The 19,031-nt window shown below is 44.8% G+C and overlaps 1 protein-coding gene across 1 annotated transcript in view; it reads right to left on the bottom strand.

The window, feature by feature from the left end:
- Positions 1-19,031, bottom strand: part of MYO18B (myosin XVIIIB) — a 330,341-nt gene that overhangs the window by 101,189 nt on the left and 210,121 nt on the right. The window contains 4 exon segments of the mRNA XM_020996632.2: positions 3,560-3,697; positions 4,521-4,604; positions 6,046-6,162; positions 7,251-7,364. Of these exon segments, the coding sequence (XP_020852291.1) occupies positions 3,560-3,697; positions 4,521-4,604; positions 6,046-6,162; positions 7,251-7,364 (453 nt within the window).

The raw sequence follows: 19,031 nt of genomic DNA, 5'->3' as shown, positions 1-19,031 counted from the left end.
CTGGGTCAAAGATTTTTATAGCCCTTTGGGCATAGTTCCAAATTGTTCTCCAAAATCGTTGGATCATTTCACAACTCCACCAACCATTAGTGTTCCGATTTTCCCATATCTTCTCCAACATTTATCATTTTCCTGTTTTCTCATGTTGGCCAATCTGATAGGTGTGATGTGGTACCTCAGAGTTGTTTTGATTTGCATTTCTCTAATCAATAACGATTTGGAGAATTTTTTTCATACGTCTGCAGATGGCTTTAATTTCTTCATCTAAGAACTTCTTGTTCATATCCTTTGATCATTTATCAATTGGGGAATGACTTGGTTTCTTATAAATTTCACTTAATTCTCTATATATTTTAGAAATGAGGCCCATATCAGAGAGACTGGTTGTAAAAATTCTTTCCCAGTTTTCTACTTTCCTTCTAATCTTGGTTGCATTGGCTTTGTTCGTGCAAAAACTTTTTAATTTAATGTAATCTTTTGTGATTTTTTTGTGATCCCATTTTGGGTTTTCTTGGCAGAAATACTGGAGTGGTTTGCCATTTCCTTTTCCAGATCATTTTACAGATGAGGAAACTGAGGCAAGCAGGGTGAAGTGATTTGCCCAGGGTCACAGAGCTAGTAAGTGTCTGAGGCCAGATTTGAACTCCAGGCCTGGCACTCTATCCACTGCACTACTTAGCTGCCCTGATGGATAGAAACAGACAAATAAATAGATGATAGGTAGATAGTTAGATGGATGCATAAATGAATGGATGACTAGAGAAGACAGATAGATTGTAGATTGCCATCCAAGAGTAACACAAGATAAACGGATGGATGAATAGGTAGATACAGAGATACATAAGATAGAGATAGGTAGGAATAGATAGGGAGACAGATAGATAGAAATGTAGGATTTATATATCATAGATTTAAAGCTAGAAGGGACCTTAGAGGATTCTAGAATATCCCTGATTTCTCATTGGTACATGTGTACAGATCTATCTCCCCACCTGTGAGAGTATAAGCTCCCTGAAAACAGGGTCTGTTATAGCTCTGTCTTCATCTCTACCACAGCACAGTGACTGGAACATCCTGTATCCCCCAGGTCCCCATCTCCCCATCCCTCAACCCCCATCTCCCCATCCCCCATCCCCCAAACCCCATCTCCCCATTCCCCATCCCCCACAGGGGAGGACCTGTGGTGCAGAGAGGTCCACACTTGGAATTTCCTCAGTGTAGGGAACACCCAGTACTGAACCCCTCTACACCAACACAGATTGGCAAGTCACCTTTACTTTCTATAAAGAGCTTCCTACAGGCTCAGGGCTTTGGCGAGAGGCAGACATCCAGGATGTGTCAGAAACTTAAAGCCATATATTCCTGGCTCCAAGACTGAGCTTCTATTCATAATGGTAAGCCCTTAATAAATGTTGGATTGAATTTAAATGAGATAAATTGCCAAACATAAAGTTCTTTCAAAAATTTTTTTAAAGTCCACAGGAAAAAAAATTGTATTAAATTCCACTGAATTCAACAAACATTTATTAAGCAATGGAGATACAAAGACAAAAAAAAAATAGTCCTGGCCTCATTCTAGTAGGTGGTGGGTAGATCCCCAGACTTCGCATGACCCTCCTCCGAGTCCTCCACGTTCCAGTCAATCAGAGCTTCTTGCTATTCCCACCTTCAAGCCTTTGCACAGAACGCTCACGAGGCTTGAAATGTTTGCCTCATCATCATCATCACCTAGAATCCGTAGCTTCCTTCAAAGCCCAGCTCTGGGGACACGTGCTGTTTTCTTCATTTCTCCCATTGTTAATGCTGATAGTCAAAATCACTTTATGTGTACTCTACATGAATGGATACACAGATATGTGTATATATTGTTTCTCCCAAAAAGTTGCTGTTTCTTTTAGTTTTCATACCCCCAGAGCCCAGCACAATGCCTAGAACATGGTAAGCACTGATCAAGGCCATTTAAATTACATTAAACATGTACACAGCAAAATAATGACAAGGATTTAAAGAGAGAGATGGGGGCAGCTAGGTGTGGCAGGGGATAGAGCTCTGGCCTTGGAGTCAGGAGGACCTGAGTTCAAATGCAGCCTCAGACACTTGATACTTACTAGCTGTGTGACCCTGGGCAAGTCACTTAACCCCAACTGCCTCACCAAAAAAAGTAAAAAAAAAATAAGAATAAAGAGAGAGAGACAATGAAAAACTGATGGGATGGAGGGTAAGGAGGGCTATACAAAAATATGGAAGGAGGAGATAAGATGTTTCACTCAAAGAACCTGGAATAGTCCGGCTGGATTAGAACGTAGGGGCTGGGAAGGGGAGCAATGGGGAACAGCGAGGGTGGCTGGTGCACTAGTCAGGATGAGAGGACATGAGCACCTGACCTGGGGAGTGACAATGGGAGCAGAGAGGAGGAGACCCAGGGGAGAGATGGAGTGGGGAGAGAATCAAGGAGACCAAGCAATGACTGGACTGTGTGGGGGCGGGGGAGAGGGAGGGACTGAGGGATGACTCATTCAGGGGTTATTGTGGAAAACTCAGTCAATCAACAAGCCTGGGACAAGCAGACCTGAGGTGTATAAACTTCCTGCACAAACATGAGAGCCCAAGGCTTTGGCCTGTGTGGGTAATTGCCACAAGACACCCACAAATAGAGCTAGAGAGAGGGTGAGAGGGCAAGTAGGGACCCCAAAGTAGGGGATACCATCTAGAGGGTCAAGAACACTCATAGAGCATGAGACCTGGGAGGGTCTTAGAACAGGAGATGTCAGTGTTGGGAGGGGCCTTAGAACAGGGGATGTCAGATCTGGGAGGGGCCTTAGAACAGACAAAGTCAGGACTGAGAGGGACTTTAGAACAGGGGATGTCAAAGCTGGGAGGGGCCTTAGAACAGAAAATTTCAGGGCGGGGGGGCCTTAGAACAGGGGATGTCAGAGCTGGGAGGGGGCTTACAACAGACAACATCAGGCCTGAGAGGGACTTTAGAACAGGGGATGTCAGATCTGGGAGAGGACTTAGAATAGTGAATGTCAGAAACAGAAGCAAATTTACAAAGAGAACATAATAAGTTAAATGTGGATAATCCTTTCCCCCTCTCCTGACTCATACATTTAAAGATGGACAAACTCCAGCCCCACAGAGAAGGGCTTTCCCCAGAGTCAGATTGCAATATGGGTCACGCCCACCTCATCCCAAGCTCTCCCTCCCCTGCTTTCCAGTCTTCCCTCATTGGAATGACAATAATCTCCTTATGGGTAGTTGATTCCCCTCATGTCTGTAACCCCACCATTTAGCATGGCTCCTGGTGCACAGTGAGTACGGCATGATGGTTTTACCACATTGTCTTCCTCCTCACTCCTCCTCCCTTGTTAACCACCACCAGCTTGGCTGATGCCAGGAATATGAAGCAATCACATTGCATTGCTGTGTGACCCTGGTCAAGTCACTTCCTTCTGCCCCTGCCCATTCATTGGACAAGAAGGTCTCCATGGTCCCTCTGGGGACTAAGACTCTACATTCTACCCTTTGTTGGGGTCTTTGGACAACAATCAGGCCTCACCTCAAATCTCTTAATCTGGACTTTGTGGAACTCCAGCTTGCTCTCCAGGTCACAGACCAACGCTTCCTGGCGGCAGACAATGTTGCGATCCACCGTCGTCTTCTCTAGGTGCTCGATGCGGGACTGAGCGATGTGCAGCTGGGACCGGGTAGGATATCAGAGCAAACCAGAGACCATCAGTGAGTTGGGAACTCCTAAGACATTCAGCTCAGAAATTCAGCAAGCATATGGGCACAGGGTCTGTCCCATCTGTTCCCATCTCTCATGACCAATTTCCCAATATTCCAGTTGGGTCTGACCAGGGGAAAGCAGAGCCTGACCATCACTCCACCACATGCAACACTTTAGCTTTTGGGATGGCTATCTATCCTACATGGCAGTGAATCCATTAAGACCCCCAATCATTTTCAGGCAAAATGTCAGTGAACCGGGTCTCCCCTAATTGGTAAAGTTGATTTTTTCAAGCCAACTTCAATATTTCACATTTTTCCCTATTCATGTCCATCTTAGATTTGGCTGTAGCTGTCAAGGGGTGTGTGTGTGTGTGTGTGGTGTTGTTGTTTTTTGAGGGGCCAGGGGCTGGGATGCAGCAATACTGTCATCTGACATTCTTGCTATCTCGCCCAGCTTTGTGTCGTCTACAAATTCAATGACAAGTCATGTAATATGTGATGATGTGTGGCCATGGATGTTTGTGCATGTGTGCATGTATGTGCACATGGACCAAACCCCAGCTGTTACATGTTTCATGCTATGGGTAGTCTGAAGGGCAGTTTTGGTACCAAAATATATTCTTGTCTGACTGATTCACTGCTTAAGGCAAAAATTTGGCCAGAGCAGATTTTCTGTCCTTTCAGCTGTGCTTTCTCAGAGGGGCCAGTGGAGGCTGAGACCTTTCTTGCCTCTCTCCTCCTATCCCAAGAGCAAACCCAGGGCCAGGGCCAGGGCCGGGGAAATTTACCTTTTCCTGGAGGCTTTGCTTCTCCTTCTTTGCTTCTTCCAGGTTCAGCTGCAGTTCCTGAATCTGCACAATGTCTTGGGAAGACTGGCAAGACCCAAAACTCCATTAGGGCTGGGAGTCTGGCTGCTAACCAGACTGCCTACCTTTCTCCCTTCCCATGCCATCCCATGAGCTTCACAGGTAGAGCTAGAACTTTGTGAGGGAAGTGCCATTATTATCCCCATCTTACAGATAAGGAGACTGAGGCACAGAGAAATGAAGTGACTTGTTCAGGACCACACAGCTAATAAGTATCAGTGGCCAGGCTCAGTGTTCTATCTACTGCACCACCTAGATGCCTCTGGTGGGGAGGGGACACACACAGGATATATCTTTATTTATTTGTAATCCTATGCATTTTAGGCATTTAAAAATATAATTCTGAGAAGGAGTCCATAGGCTTCATCAGACTGCCTGCCAAATGGGTCCATGACAGAAAAAAAAGGTGATGAGCTTCTAGTCTAGTTTAGTACCAAAGAGAGAGGTGAGACTCACAGAGATGTAATGGCTTGTTCAGGTCCTAATCAGTGACCAGGTCTCAGCCATCCCTCACTTTAGCACATGCTCCATAAAACCAAAGAATATACCAGAAACAGCCACCCGGAAGGAAAACACTCACAAACTAACTCAGAGAGGGTCATTCCAGTTGACTGTAAGCTCCATGGTGACAGACACAGTTCCATGTTTCATGTTTGTCTTTGTATCTACAGCACCTAGAGCAATGCCTTGCATGTAGTAAAAGCTTAATAAATGGTTGTTGAAATGAAGATGGAGAGAGAGAGAGAGAGAGAGAGAGAGAGAGAGAGAGAGAGAGAGAAAAGAAGAAGAAGAAGAAGAAGAAGAAGAAGAAGAAGAAGAAGAAGAAAAGAAGGAGGAGGAGGAGGAGGAGGAGGAGGAGGAGGAGGAGGAGGAGGAGGAGGAGGAGGAAAAGATAAGGAAAGAAAGAACACAGAACAGAGAGAAAGAAGACAGAAGGAGAGAGAGTGAGAAGAGAGAGAGAGAGAGAGAGAGAGAGAGAGAGAGAGAATAAGAAAAACCACAGAGAGAAATGAAACTGGATTTTGTGTAATCAAAAGATTAGATGATATGTAGCTAGGTGTTGTAGTGGATAGAGCATGGCACCTAGACTCAGGAAGACCTGAATTCAAATCTAGACACTAATACTTACTAGCTATATGACCCTGGCCATGTCACCTCACATCTGTCTACCCCAATTTCCTCACCTGTCAAATGGGAATACTAGTAGCACCTACTTCGAGGGGCTGTGGTCACAATCGACTAAGATCATATTTGTAAAGTGCCTAGTACAGTGCCTGGCACATGGTAGGTAATTAACCAACATTTAGTTCCTTCCTGCAAACATGGTGCATATTTGCATCCTTCAAGGTCATGGGCCCTGTGACTGTCTCTCATGGTACCTCCCCAAGATTGCCCAAATATCCGTCCACCACCCAGGGAGCCCTGACTTCTGGCTGAGCCTCCTTACCTGGGCGATGAGTTCTTTGTGTTTCTTCATTAGCTCGTTCAGATCCTCCTGGTCTTCATCAATATGCTTCAGGAGGTCAGCTCTCTCCAGCTGCAGCCGATACAGCTGCTCATCAACCTGGTATGAAGAAGGTGGAGCACTCTTGAAATTATAGGGAAAGTGAGGCTTGGGGTGGGGGAAGCCAGAGGAGGCAAGGTCAGGGAGCACCCCAGTCATCGGGGAGCTCCCTTTTGTCAGTATGTAGTTTCCTCCCCTTTTTAATAAGGAAGTGGGAAGCAAAATTCAATGTTGAGAAATCACAGTGGCCAAGCTGAAAGGGCCCCCACCAAAAAGAAGATGCATGAGAATACACCTGCTCTCCTTCTTTGGAAGGTAGTAGCCTGTAGGTTTGGAGCTGTGCATACAGCGTGAGATTTGCTTGATCTGTTGGTTAGTTTTGCTGAACTGGGTTTTTTCCCCCTCTTTTTTATGCTTTCTCATAAGGGATCAATGCCTGAGGTAGAGGTAAAAACCAAGTGATTCGCAGCATCCTCCACCTCCTTTCCTGTCTCTGCCACATTCAGCACCAGGTGTTTACCTGTGTTTCCTGCTTGGACATGGCCAAAGCATCCCTCACCAAGTGGACTGCCCACTGGTGATTAAGTGTCTCTCCACTTAGTCAGCAGACATTACTGTTGCCAGGACCTTCCAGAGTTTGGGCTCTGGAGATCCTGACAGGGTCCCCACCATACCACAATGTGCCACAGTAAGGAGGAAAGGCTAGGGATAGGGACGGCACCTGGGATTTCCTTCTATGTGAGGAAGCTCCCTCCACCAATGCAGGTCCACACCTTCTCTGTCCTGCTTTCATCTTGGTCCTAGAGCCCTGCCAAGAAAGGCTAAGTGCTTGCCCCATCATTTCCAGGCTGCATCAGAAGCAAGATTTGAACCCAGGTCTTCTTGGCTCCAAGGCCATCTCATTCTATTCACTACTTACTCCATAGAGGTCAGAGAAGGACTGACAAAATGTCTATGCAATGACATCCTCAGGATCCTCTTCCTCATTGTACAGCATCTTTTACTGACACTTATAACCTTAGGGCTGGAAGGGGCCATGCCACTGGGCAATGAGCTGTTTCCAAGGCTGACTCACTCAAGAGTCCCTTGTACAGCGTGTGAATGAGTGCAGATGCTGGGGAGCTGGGGTGGGGGTGGAGGGTAAATACCAGATTCTTGTTCCTGGTAATGTTCTCCAGCTCATTATGCATGTTCTCCAGGTCCTGGGCCAGCAGCTTCTGAGTGTTCTGAGCATCTGCACACTTGGCCTCGCTTTCTTCTAGCTGTACCAGGAAAGCAGGAGGAAGAGAGAAAGGAAGGGAGGGAGGGAGGGAGAGACAATGTGGGGGCATGAGGTGGGGAAGGGAAGACAAGAGACCACTGTGAGATCCAACCTCCTCCAGTTTCCAAAGCTGCCTCCTCAAATTAACTCCCTCCCATCCCCAGCCTGCCCTTCGCCAGCAACATTATTTATGGTGAACTCTTGAGTGTTTTCACCTATTAAATTACATTGTAGTGCAATTGAAAAAAAATTATTTTGCCCTCACGGCAGTTAGTTTCTATTTTACAGTCAAAACGGCTCTCGATTTAATGGTTACCGCACCATGAAATAAAGCTGCAAATGAGGCTGGGAAGGCTCTTGAATGAAGGCCTTGATCCAGTGACTGTCCTCGCTCACTTTGAAATGGGAGCCCTTAAAACAAATCATCGGTTCCCTGAGCACGAGGCCAGCACCGTCCTCCCTCTCCCCAAGGGTTGGGCTCTGCTCCTGCTGTCTGCCTAGAAAGTCAGACTGGGAAGGAAGGAATCCTCAAAAATAGAGAAAAAGAAAGAAAGGACATTGGGCTGGGGTTTGAGTGTAACCTGCCTATGGACGTTCTTTAGAGTCACTTCAATCAACAAGCATTTATTTATTAAATACCTACTCTGTGCTGGGTTCTGCTCTAGGCAGTGGGGACAAAAATACAATGAGTGAAACAATCCCTATGCTCAAGAAGTTTACAAGGATATATTTAAGGGCATCAAAATAAAGACCAATAGAGTAATTTAGTACAAAAGAGTTGAGGGGATCAGGAAAAGCTTCACTTAGCAAGAGATGCTTGAATCCACTTCACATATGGAGCACTAGATTCATTTTGTGATGCTTCCTTTACTGAGGGATTACATTGGGTCATACATTTAAGGTTGAAGAAGCCCTGAAGGCCATCTAGTCCAATCACCTTTATGTGACTGAAAGGCTGGAAGAAAAAGAGGATAATTTACTAGTCTAATGTCACACATGTGGGGGAAATGGCAAAGTTGGGATTTAGGCTCCTAGGTCCACAAGTGGAAGGGACATTGGAAGCCACTGAGTTCAACCCCTTCCTTTGGCCAATGAGGAAACTGAGACCCAGAGACTGAGTAACCTGACTTGGGGCACACTGGTAGTGTGCACTCTTTCCACCATGACACATTGACAGATTAGAACTGGTCCAAAGGAGAGGATTGAGAGGATACAGGAGGCCTTGACATAGGAGGATCTGTTGAAGGAATTGGAGACATTTGGGAAGGAAAAGTGAAGCCTTGGGAAGGAGGCAGCAGCACAATAGCCATCTCCAAGTATGGCAGACAATAGAAGGCAGGATTTGGAGTAAGAAAGACCTGGACTTGGGTTGTGTGATGAGGGACCCATCTAGGCTTCAGTTTACTCATTTGCAAAAAAAAAAAAAGTGGATAAAATACGAATAATATCTGACATTTCTATATCTCTTTAATGTAGGCAAAATGCTATGTCTATATATATGTATGTACATGCATACACATATACACATATGCATATGTGCATATTGTGTCATTTGACCTTCACAACAACTCTGTGAAATAGGGGTTGATATCAACCCTATTTCTACAAATAAGGAAATTGAAGCTAGGAATCCTAGAACTACAGAATTTGAGTTGAAAGAGGCTCAAGTGGCCACATAGTTCAACTCAGCAATTAGCACATTTTTGTTGTTCAGTCATTTTCAACCATGTCCAACTCTTTGTGATCCCATTTGGAGTTTCCTTGGCAAAGATACTGGAATGTTTTCCATTTCTTTCTCCAGCTCATTTTACAAATGAAGAAACAAAGACAAACAGGGTTAAGTGACTTCCCAGGGTCACACAACTGGAAAGTGTCTGATGCTAGATTTGAACTCAGGAAGATGAGTCTTCCTGACTCCAGGTCCAGTGCTCTATCCACTGTACCCCCTCATTCCAGTCCTTCTTCCCTCTTTCCACCTCCTGACTGCGGGCTACAGAAATTTACTCTGGTTGTGATAGATAGCTAGGCAACCACAGCCCCTCAGAAGGAAAAGCCTGTCAGGCCACAACCCCATAGCACTAAAGCTGCAAAGCTGCAAACTGCTGGTGCTGGAGTCAACAACCCTGCAACACTAGCAGAGCCAGAGCCAAGGCAGACAAACCTATAGCAACAGTACTGCAAAAGTTATGACTTGCTGGTGCCAGCCCAAAGAACTAAGGAACAGAGAGAAAGTGAGAAAGGCTGTCCAACACTCTACCAAGCCTGAGGGAAAGGGCAAAATACACAGCTGGGGCCAGTTCTGACCACTCAAAAGTCAGTTGGGGCAGAGATCTAGGCTGGTGAAACAATGAGTTGCTCAGTGTAAAAGGAGACTGAGATACTTTGAGATTCAGCCTCCAAGGCAGTGAAAGAATTACGTGAACTGATGCAGGGTAAAGTGAACAGAACCAGAAGAACGTTGTACACAGTGACAGCAATTAACAGTACCAGTTCAATGAAGAATTGTGAATGACTTAGCAATGCTCAGCAATACAATGATCCAAGACAATTCCAAAGGACTAATGATGGAGCATGTTATCCGCCTCCAGAGAAAAAACTGATATTGATTGAATACAGACTGAAGCAGGCTATTTTTCACTTTCTTTCTTTCATTTTTTTCTTTTGAGTCTTCTTTTACAAAATGACTAATATGGAAGTGTTTCACATAATTGCACATGTATAACCTATATCTAATTGCTTTCCCTCTGGGGGGATGGAGGGATAGAATTTGGAACTCAAAACTTTCAAAATAACATGTTTTTAAACATTGGGGGAAAAAGGAAATAACCAGTGGAGATAGTGTCAGAAAGTGAATAGGAAAAAATAAGCAGGTGGGGTGGGGAGAGACTGAAATTACTAGAGATCTCAAGAAGAAAACCCAAAGACCCTGAAAATAAGCAGATAAATCAGAAGGGAAAATATTAACAACAAAAGGCAATATGGCATGCAGACTTAGTAAGCGAGTTTAGACATCTATGAATAAACACTGCCAAACAAAGGAAAATTACCCGAACTTGATGAGAATGAGGAACCTGTGGAATTTCAGGAGAACATGGAACTACAACACATTGTCCCTGTGTGGTTCAACAGAGAAATAAGAATTGTAAAAGCAGAATAAAAAATAAGCACAGAACAGAAAAAAAAATACATCTATAGTGACAAGCTATACCAAAGAAACAAAAGAGAACAATAGACATGGGATGAAAATATACAGAAATGAAGGATAATCTAGAAGAAGAGAAGCAAAAAAAATCAAATAATATATGCTTCTTATGGAAGTAGAGCATATATATCTCTAAGACAAGATGCATAGACAACCTATGGATCATAGATCTCCTGGAAGACCACAAGAAGACAAAAAACTTTAATACCACAATGAAGGAAACGATAGTAGAGAACTACCCAGAATTTCTGAACATAGAAAATGAAATTCCTGATTGGAAATCCACAGATCATCCCCAGAAAAAAAGAAAAAAGAAAAAAAAAAGACCAAGGCTGCAAACTCTAAGCCACATAGTGGTTAAATTTAGCAATTCAACTTAGAAACAAGTTCTGCAAGCTATCAGGAGAAAGACCTTCAAATACAAAGGAAAGGACATTCAAATAATGCAAGCCTATTCTGAACCCACTAGAAAAGGGAGGAGGGAATGGAATAATGTGTTCTGAAGAGCACTGGAGCTCAGGATGCAGCCCAGGGTGACCTATCCTGCAAATCTGAACTTAGCCATGCAGGACAAAAGATGGACGTGCAACAACAAAGAGTCTGAAACATTTTTAGAAAGAAACCAGAATTGAAGAGATTATTTGCTTTTCAAACAGAAATGCAGGAGGAGTGAATAAGGGCAGCAGGCAAGGACAGCAACAGGAACATAGTGACAATAGACAGATCAATAAGAGACTTCTTTCTAAATGTACACAAGGAGATGGGGTGAAGGCAGAAATGTGGTAGGAGTAATTGGACAAGGGGCATTCAGGACAGAACTTGGTGATGCAGGTAAATCACCACTTTTTTGTGTGTCGGAAGATACAGTAAGGGAGAGAGGAAAGCAGCAGGACAGAGCAGCCTGGGGTGTGTCAGGCTCAAATTGAGGGCTAGGAATGAGGGGAAGGTGATCCCTGTGGTCTTAGGAAGAGAAGATCCTGCAGATAAATGGGTGAGGAGGAGTGGGGGAAGGATCAAAAGGACAGGGTAAGGAAAGAAGCCTTCCTTTGATGGTAGGAGGGGGGTTCCATTGATGAAGCTGCTGTGGCTGAAAAGAAATGATCTGTGAAGGGTGATGGGAACCTTTCAGTGGGAGGAAGATTTGGTACTTGAAAAGTCAATTCCCCCTACATTGAGAGAAAGGAGTTGATTTGCTCAGGGTCACACAACTGATATATATCTGAGGTGGGATTTGAATCCAGGTCTCCCTAACTTCAGTTCCAGCATTTTGACCCCTAAGCCAGGCTGCCTCACAGGACTACTGTAAAGCTCTGCTGAAACTACACATTGTAAGGTTTCCACTTGCAAATGAACCTCCATGGCTGTTTCTACTGGGGGGTCTGTCTCATGGAAGAGGGATTAACTTTATTCTGCTTGGCCCCAAAGGGTAGAAGTTATAGAAGGCAAATTTCATCTCCAAGTCGGGAAATCTTCCTAACAATCCAAGCTGCCCCAATGTGAAATGGTCTGCCCTGAGGGAGCGGGGATAGTAAGGTCCCTCTCACTGCAGGGCAACCCCTTGTTAGAGGTGTTGAAGAAGGGGTTCTTTTGAGACCCAGGCAGGACTAGAGGGCTTCCAATGACCTTTCCAGTACTGAAGTGGAGAGACTTTGGACAAGTGACAATCTCCGTGGATTTCAGTTTCCTATTTAAAAGGAAGAGATTGACTAGATTGCCTCAAATGGTCTCTTTTAGCTTGAAGCTATGACCTATGATCTTTTGAACTCCTTATTCCCCTCTCTGTGCCTCAGTTTCCCCATCTGTAAAATGAGGAGATTGAGCCTAAGGGTCTCTGGGTCCCTTCCAAGCTCTAAACATATGATCCTATGACCCTATAATACTGGGATGCTGTAGTGGAATTTATACAACAGGCAGGAGGGGAACTCCTTAATACAATCCATTGCCTGTCCATCCATCTGTCTCTGTCCCCCTTTCTCTCTTGCTTTGTCTCTCAATCTATGTCCCTGTCTCTGTCTGTCTCTGTTTCTCTCTCTTTCCATCTGTCTATTTCTGTCTATCACTTTGTCTCTGTCTCTGTGTCACTGTCACTGTCTCTTTCTCTGTCTTTCTGTCTCTCTGTTTCTTTCTGCCTTTGTCTATCTCTTACTCATGTGAAAATCAATGGAGTTTTATAACTTGCTATTCATGGACATTATGTTTCTCTAGTTGGGAACTGCAAAAATTTCAGAGATTAGAACTTGAGGGCCCATTTCCCTTGGCAATTTGGGGTGATTAAGACACTCAAGAGGAAATGAGTTAGGGCAGAAGCTGATCATTTGCATTGTTACAGCTTAATCTCCAGAGGAAAGTAGATGTTAGAAGCTTTGCCCGCTTTGTCTGCAGTTGGATTTCTTCCTCAGTGCCCTGCATCAGGGAAGTTTCTTCTACTTTAGCAAAGTGATAAGATGAGCCTGACATTGGTCCTCTCTGGTACCTAGAAAATCAGCACCACAGGCAGAATAGGGACCCCCTTGCATCCTGTCTGAGGGGTGATGGAAAGAGTCATAGGTTACTAGATTTACAGTTGGAAGGGTTCGAAGAGAGTAGCTGGTCCAACCCCCCCCCCCGCATTTCACAAATGAGGAAACTGAGTCCTATCATAGAGAGGCTGTTGTCATAGATACTTTGGAGGAGAGATGGGAGGGACCTCAAAGGCCATCCAGTCAACCCCCTCATTTAATAGATGAAGAAATGGAGGCCCAAAAAGGCCGAGCAACTCACCGAAGGTCCAGCCATTAGTAAGTAATGGAAAGAATTTGAATTCAAGTACCCTGGCTCCAGAGGCAGTATCACTTGCCCAGGTAAGTAGCAGAGCCTAGACTTATTCCTGGGTCTTCGAATCTCCAGACTGGTGCCCTTTTCATCTTGGCAGTGCTGCCTCCCTCTGACAACCCTACCTCCATCATCCATCCCTCTCACTCCTTCAGAAAAATCTAACCTGAGATGTCATAGATATAGGAGAGTTCATTTGGAGGACCAAAGCTTGAGTTCTAGCCCAACCACCTAAGGCGTGAGTTCCTTCCCCTCTCTGGGCCTGTTTCCCCTCTTTTCAAATGAAGTGATTGCATGAGAGTCAAGGTCTTGCCCAGCTCAAAACCTACAATCCTTTGACATTCTTCATGAAATCCATGGCCTGATTTCTGGGGCACAAGGAAGGGTCAAAAAATGAAGGAAACAGACCTCACCTAGGAAGAAAGCAAGCCGTAGCAGAGACATCAGGGCAACAACCCTTAGCCCCACTCTGGGCTGTAGGACCCTTAGGAGAAAGAAGCCAGGTACTTATGTTTCATCTTTGTATCCTCAGGCCTTTATACATGGTGGACATTTAAAAAAACTCTTGTGGAACTGAAATTTCAGGCATGTGTCTTACTCTAGCAGGCCTCTGTGGTTTCACTGATGTGCCCAACTTCCATTAAGGAAATGTCCTCTGCCAAAGCAGATCAACACTACAATAACCAAGTCTTAGTCGGGGCACTGAGGGGTTAAATGACTTACCAGCCATAGCCATATGAGGCAGGATTTGAACTCAGGAATTCCTGACTCTGAGGCCAGCTCTCTATCTACTCTACCATGAAAACTCTCCAATGACACTTAAGACACCAGTGACCTCACATACACTTCTTTGTGTTAAGAGATAATAGTAAGCAATAACTAACATTTACATAGCACTTTGAGGTTTGTACAGTACTTTGGAGCCATGTGACAATCCCAGGAGGTAGGTGCTATTATTATCCCCATTTTACAGTTAAGGAAACTGAGGCAGACAGAGGTTCAGTGACTTGCCCTGGGTCACATAGCTAGTGACTGAGGCATGATCTGAACTCAGGCCTTCCTGACTCCAAGTCCAACACTCTGTGTCACCTAGTTCATCTTCCTCATTGCCCATACTTCGTATATTGAAAGGACTTCACTTGTTTGCGTACTAGTTAGACTAAATGGACCCTGAAGCCCCTTCCTACTCTTTGATTCTATAAATTGAAAGGACAAAAACTCCAAGAGCCCCAGAAATGAATGGAATTTTGTTGAATGGGACCAACCCCATAGCCACCATAGTGCCCACGGGCAGGCTTGGGGCTACCAACAAGTGAGCTTAATACCTAGCATTAAAGGTTCCATTTCATTATACTTCTCCAGCTGGAAGAAATATAGGTTTCTCTCTGGCTGGTTTTTCCATTATAGATGACCCGGTACCAGAATAACTCACCCATATTATTTCCATATTGAAACAGCTTGATCGACGTTTTTATGAAGTAATACAGGAGATCATGTCAGGGCTGAGATCAAATCCTTCATGACTGTCAACAGAATATTGCCCATTTCTTTAAAAATTATTTCCCTGGGATCGCCTCTAGGCAGGGAAGTCACAGGCAAGTCGGGTGTGACAACAAAGGGCCACTGGCTGGTTCAATTCTTCAGAAAGTGTTATTGAAACGATATTCACCTATCTTCAGCAAGCCCCCTTGGATGAAGCCACTGTAATCCCCTACGGGGCCAAAGTACATGGAGAATTCCATTCCATTTAATTCAATTCAACAGGCATTTATAATGTCCCACTCTGTCCTAGCTGGGTACTAGAGATACAAAATCAAAACAAAACAAAACAGTCCCTTCTCTCAAGAAGCTTACATTATCCTAGAAGAAAATGGTACGTGCAGATAAGTAAATATAAAAATATGCAAAATGAAAAAGTGGAGTTTCCTTTGAGGGTAAGGAAGGACTAACTTCACTTCCTTTCCATGAGCAAAGAATGGCTTGTGCTTCTTTTTTGTTTTGTTTTTGGCCAGGTGATTGGGGTTAAGTGACTTGCCCAGGGTCACACAGCTAATAAGTGTCAAGTATCTGCTCTGAGACTGGATTTGAACTCAGGTCCTCCTGACTGAAGGAGGGACTGCTTCACCTTTCTTTGGGTACCCAGCACCTAGCATAGACTAAGTGTTTAATAAATGCTCATTGAATTGAATTAAAAGTATTATTGCCCATATTCTACAGATAGGGGAACTGAGGTTCCCACAGAGGAGGTGTCTCACCCTCCGTCACACAGCTAGCAAGTGGCAGACAACAGGATTTCATCCCAGATCTTCCTAACTCCTCGGCAGGCAGGAAGGCTCCAGCCATTAGGTAAGCATTCAGGCAATGTTTGCCGACTGACAGCTGCATTGGCCCCATCTCAGATCCTATCAGCTTCTGTCTCCAGGTACTTGTGGCAGGTGTCAGAAAATTCACCACGCCGAGTTCTCTTCTTTGCTAAAATCGGTGGCTTTGTCTTCCCAGGGACAAGAACGACTGAGAACCTCCTCCCTGGGCCTCTTTCCTTTCAATGACTGATGTTGCCTTTTTTTCTTTCTTTCTCCCCATTTTCAAGCTCACAGACTTGTCCTCTTTCCCACTGCTCTTTCATCTGGTGAAGGTCCAGAAGAGGGCAGCCAGTATGGTGGGGAGTGATTGGAGGGATGGAGTGGGGGGGCGGGGTGGGGGTGTTTAGCTGGAGAAGAGAAGACTCAGGGAGGGGCAAGGTAACTGCTTTTAAATATTTGGAGGGCTTTGCTGGAAGAGGGGGCAGATCCCACCGGCGCCCCCTTGGCATAAGTAGGATCAATGGTCATGAGCTGCAATAAAGGAAAATTAGGTTTGATATCAGGAAGAGCCTCGGAGCAATGACAGCTATCTCAAAGTGAAGGCGGCCCCCCCTTCACTGGAGATATTTAAACAAGAAGCCGGACTGTCTCCAGGTACAACAGATTGGCCTTGATGAGTCTCTGAGACCCCTTCCAGCTCTGGCATTCTACAAATCCTTCTCTGCTCTCACACTCCAGGCTTCTCCTTTTGTCTCTCATTGCTAGTATCTTCTTTCTTTCTACTTTCACACTCATCACGACATTCTTTCCTAGTATCCTCTCATCCGCAGTCAAGTGAAATGACATACTCATGAATCAACACCTGGGATAGAAATCCTCCCAAGATAAACAGCTAAGACTTCCTCCACTTCTCTCTCTCCTTCCCTTTCTCTCTTCTCCTCTCATCTCTTTCCCCCTCTCCCTTTCTGTTACCTTCTTTTTCCCTTTTTTGTCTTCTTTCCTCTTCCCTCCTCTCTTCTCTCCCTTTTATTCTTCTGTCCTCTTCCCTCCCCTCCCCTCCTCCCTCTCCTTTCTGTTCCCCTCTCCTCTTCCCTTCCCCTCCCCTCCTCTCTTCCCCCTTCCTTTTGTTCCCCTCTCCTCTCCCCTCCCCTCCTCTCTTCCCCCTTCCTCTTGTTCCTCTCTCCTCTCCCCTCCCCTCCTCTCCTCCCCCTTCCTTCTGTTCCCCTCTCCTCTTCCCTCTCCCCTCCCCTCCTCCCCCTTCCTCTTGTTCCCTTCTCTCTCCCCTCTCCTCCTCTCTTCCCCCTTCCTCTTGTTCCTCTCTCCTCCCCCCTCCCTTCCTCTCCTCCCCCTTCCTTCTGTTCCCCTCTCCTCTTCCCTCTTCTTGTTTGTCTCCTCTTCTCTCAGCCAGAACATTCTGTTCCAGCATCCTCTTCCTTCCCAATCAGAGCAAGAAATCTTCCCACCCGGGCAGAGCCAATTAAGATTCCCATCACAGACACATAAAACGGAAGCTGCTGAATGCCACTGCTTTCCTCAGCTCTGCCATCTTGCTTGCTTTGGATACCTGTGTAACATGTTTGCTTTGGACTTAGTGAGCCACTAAATGAGCTGGCCAGGCATAGAGAATGTTAGGAGGAAATAAATAAGCTCAGGATTCAGAAAAGATGTTCTGGCTGGGTCCTGGAAAGTAGGCTGGGGAAGGAGGCAGGGAAACCCTATTTAGAAATGACAGAGGTTGTAGACTAGGGGTGCAGAGCAGTGAACATGCTGTCTGACTTAGTTGATGCGCTGGGAAACTTTGCTCATTTTTATTTGTAACTGGGAGGAAGAGGGAAAAGATATATTTGTAAAGAAAGAGGATGAAAACACAAAAGCCATCAATAGAAGGTTTAAACAGAAAAAAAAATAAAATGGAACATGTCCTTTCCCTTGGATCTATCCCAGACAGCACACAGAGGATTCAACGAGGAGCAAGGAAATGTTCCCAGCAAGAGGTGAAGCCATAGAAGTGGGTGGCATGAAATTTTAAAATCTAAAGCTGTTTTCCTGGACATTCCAGTTCACTATTTGCTCTCCAATAGTGACATCAAAGGGATATTTTTCAAGAAAGCATAGCCATCCATGACTGCATACAAAAAGGCTATAGATGTGCCCCACAAATAACACCTTCAACTTCTCTGTTGTTGGCCTCTCTCCTCTAAGAGAGTAGAACAAAGACAAGGCACAGTGATTGTCTGAGGTGGCACAAGCACCTCAGAGTCTGGATACTTGAGTTCTGCTCCAAGCTTTATGACTGTAGGGGAGGAGACACTGATCAGGGGACCCTGGATCAAGGGGGAAATTGAAGAAATGTTAAGTCTTAAATAAATGTGCATCTACATGTTGTTACCCCTTTAGTAGGTGCGAAGAAGTTCTTCAGGCAATCTTGATAGAATTAGATGGCCCTTGAAAAAGTGAAAATTAACACTCTAGGGAGTGAGTCAAGGTAGGAGCCAGTTCTGAAGAGGGTGCACCATGGCAACTGAGAAGAAAGCCAGCTCTGAAGAATATGAGCTCTGGCAGTCAAGAAGAGAGAGAGCTATCAAAGAAGAGACCAGCTTTTGAGGGGGAATTGCTCCTCCCTTCTTGGGATACAGACAGGATTGCTCTCAACTCTCCCCTAACATCTTTTTTCAGCAGAGTCACTCACCCAGAAGGAGACACATATCTATGAGTTGAGATTCAAACCTAGATTTTCTTGACTCCACATCCAAGTATTCCGTCCATTAGGCTATGCTACCTGTTGGCCTCATATATTTATGATTATTCCTGGAAGGTGACTTCAAGATCTATTACAATTCTGTCATTTTAATAATGAGAAAAAATGAGGACCAGAGAAAGGACAGGACTTGCCCAGGACCACAAAGTAAGTGAGTGGCAGGACCAGGATTTGAACCTGTCTCTCCTGGTGCCTAAGGCAATGGCCTATCCCTAATCTCACTGCTTCTTTTGGTGGCTAATAATATTTTCCTTGTGTACTCTATGAAGCTATTGTAGTGGGTCAAAAGCAGTGTAACTGGATAAAAAATACACTGAAGTCATAAGACCTGGGTGGAAGTCTCAGATCTTCATCTCACAAGCTATTCGATCCCAAGCAAGTTAGTTTATTTCTCTGGGCCACAGTTTCTTCTTCTTAAAAATCTGCATAAACTCAAAAGCTTATGGAAGTGATTGTTGATAATTCAAAATAAATTAATCAAAAAATGTGCATAAAAACATCCTGCTGAGAAAATTAGGAAGGGTCATAGAACACGGATTTTTTTAGTGATAATTAAGCCCTTAGAATGTGGAATGTCAGAGCTGCGAGGACCCT

This window comes from Phascolarctos cinereus, unplaced genomic scaffold, assembly GCF_003287225.1.
Source record: "Phascolarctos cinereus isolate Bilbo 61053 unplaced genomic scaffold, phaCin_HiC Scaffold_4;HRSCAF=312, whole genome shotgun sequence".
Taxonomy (NCBI): domain Eukaryota; kingdom Metazoa; phylum Chordata; class Mammalia; order Diprotodontia; family Phascolarctidae; genus Phascolarctos; species Phascolarctos cinereus.
The sequence above is the reverse complement of the archived record's forward strand: the minus strand, read 5'-3'. Positions and strand labels throughout refer to the sequence as shown.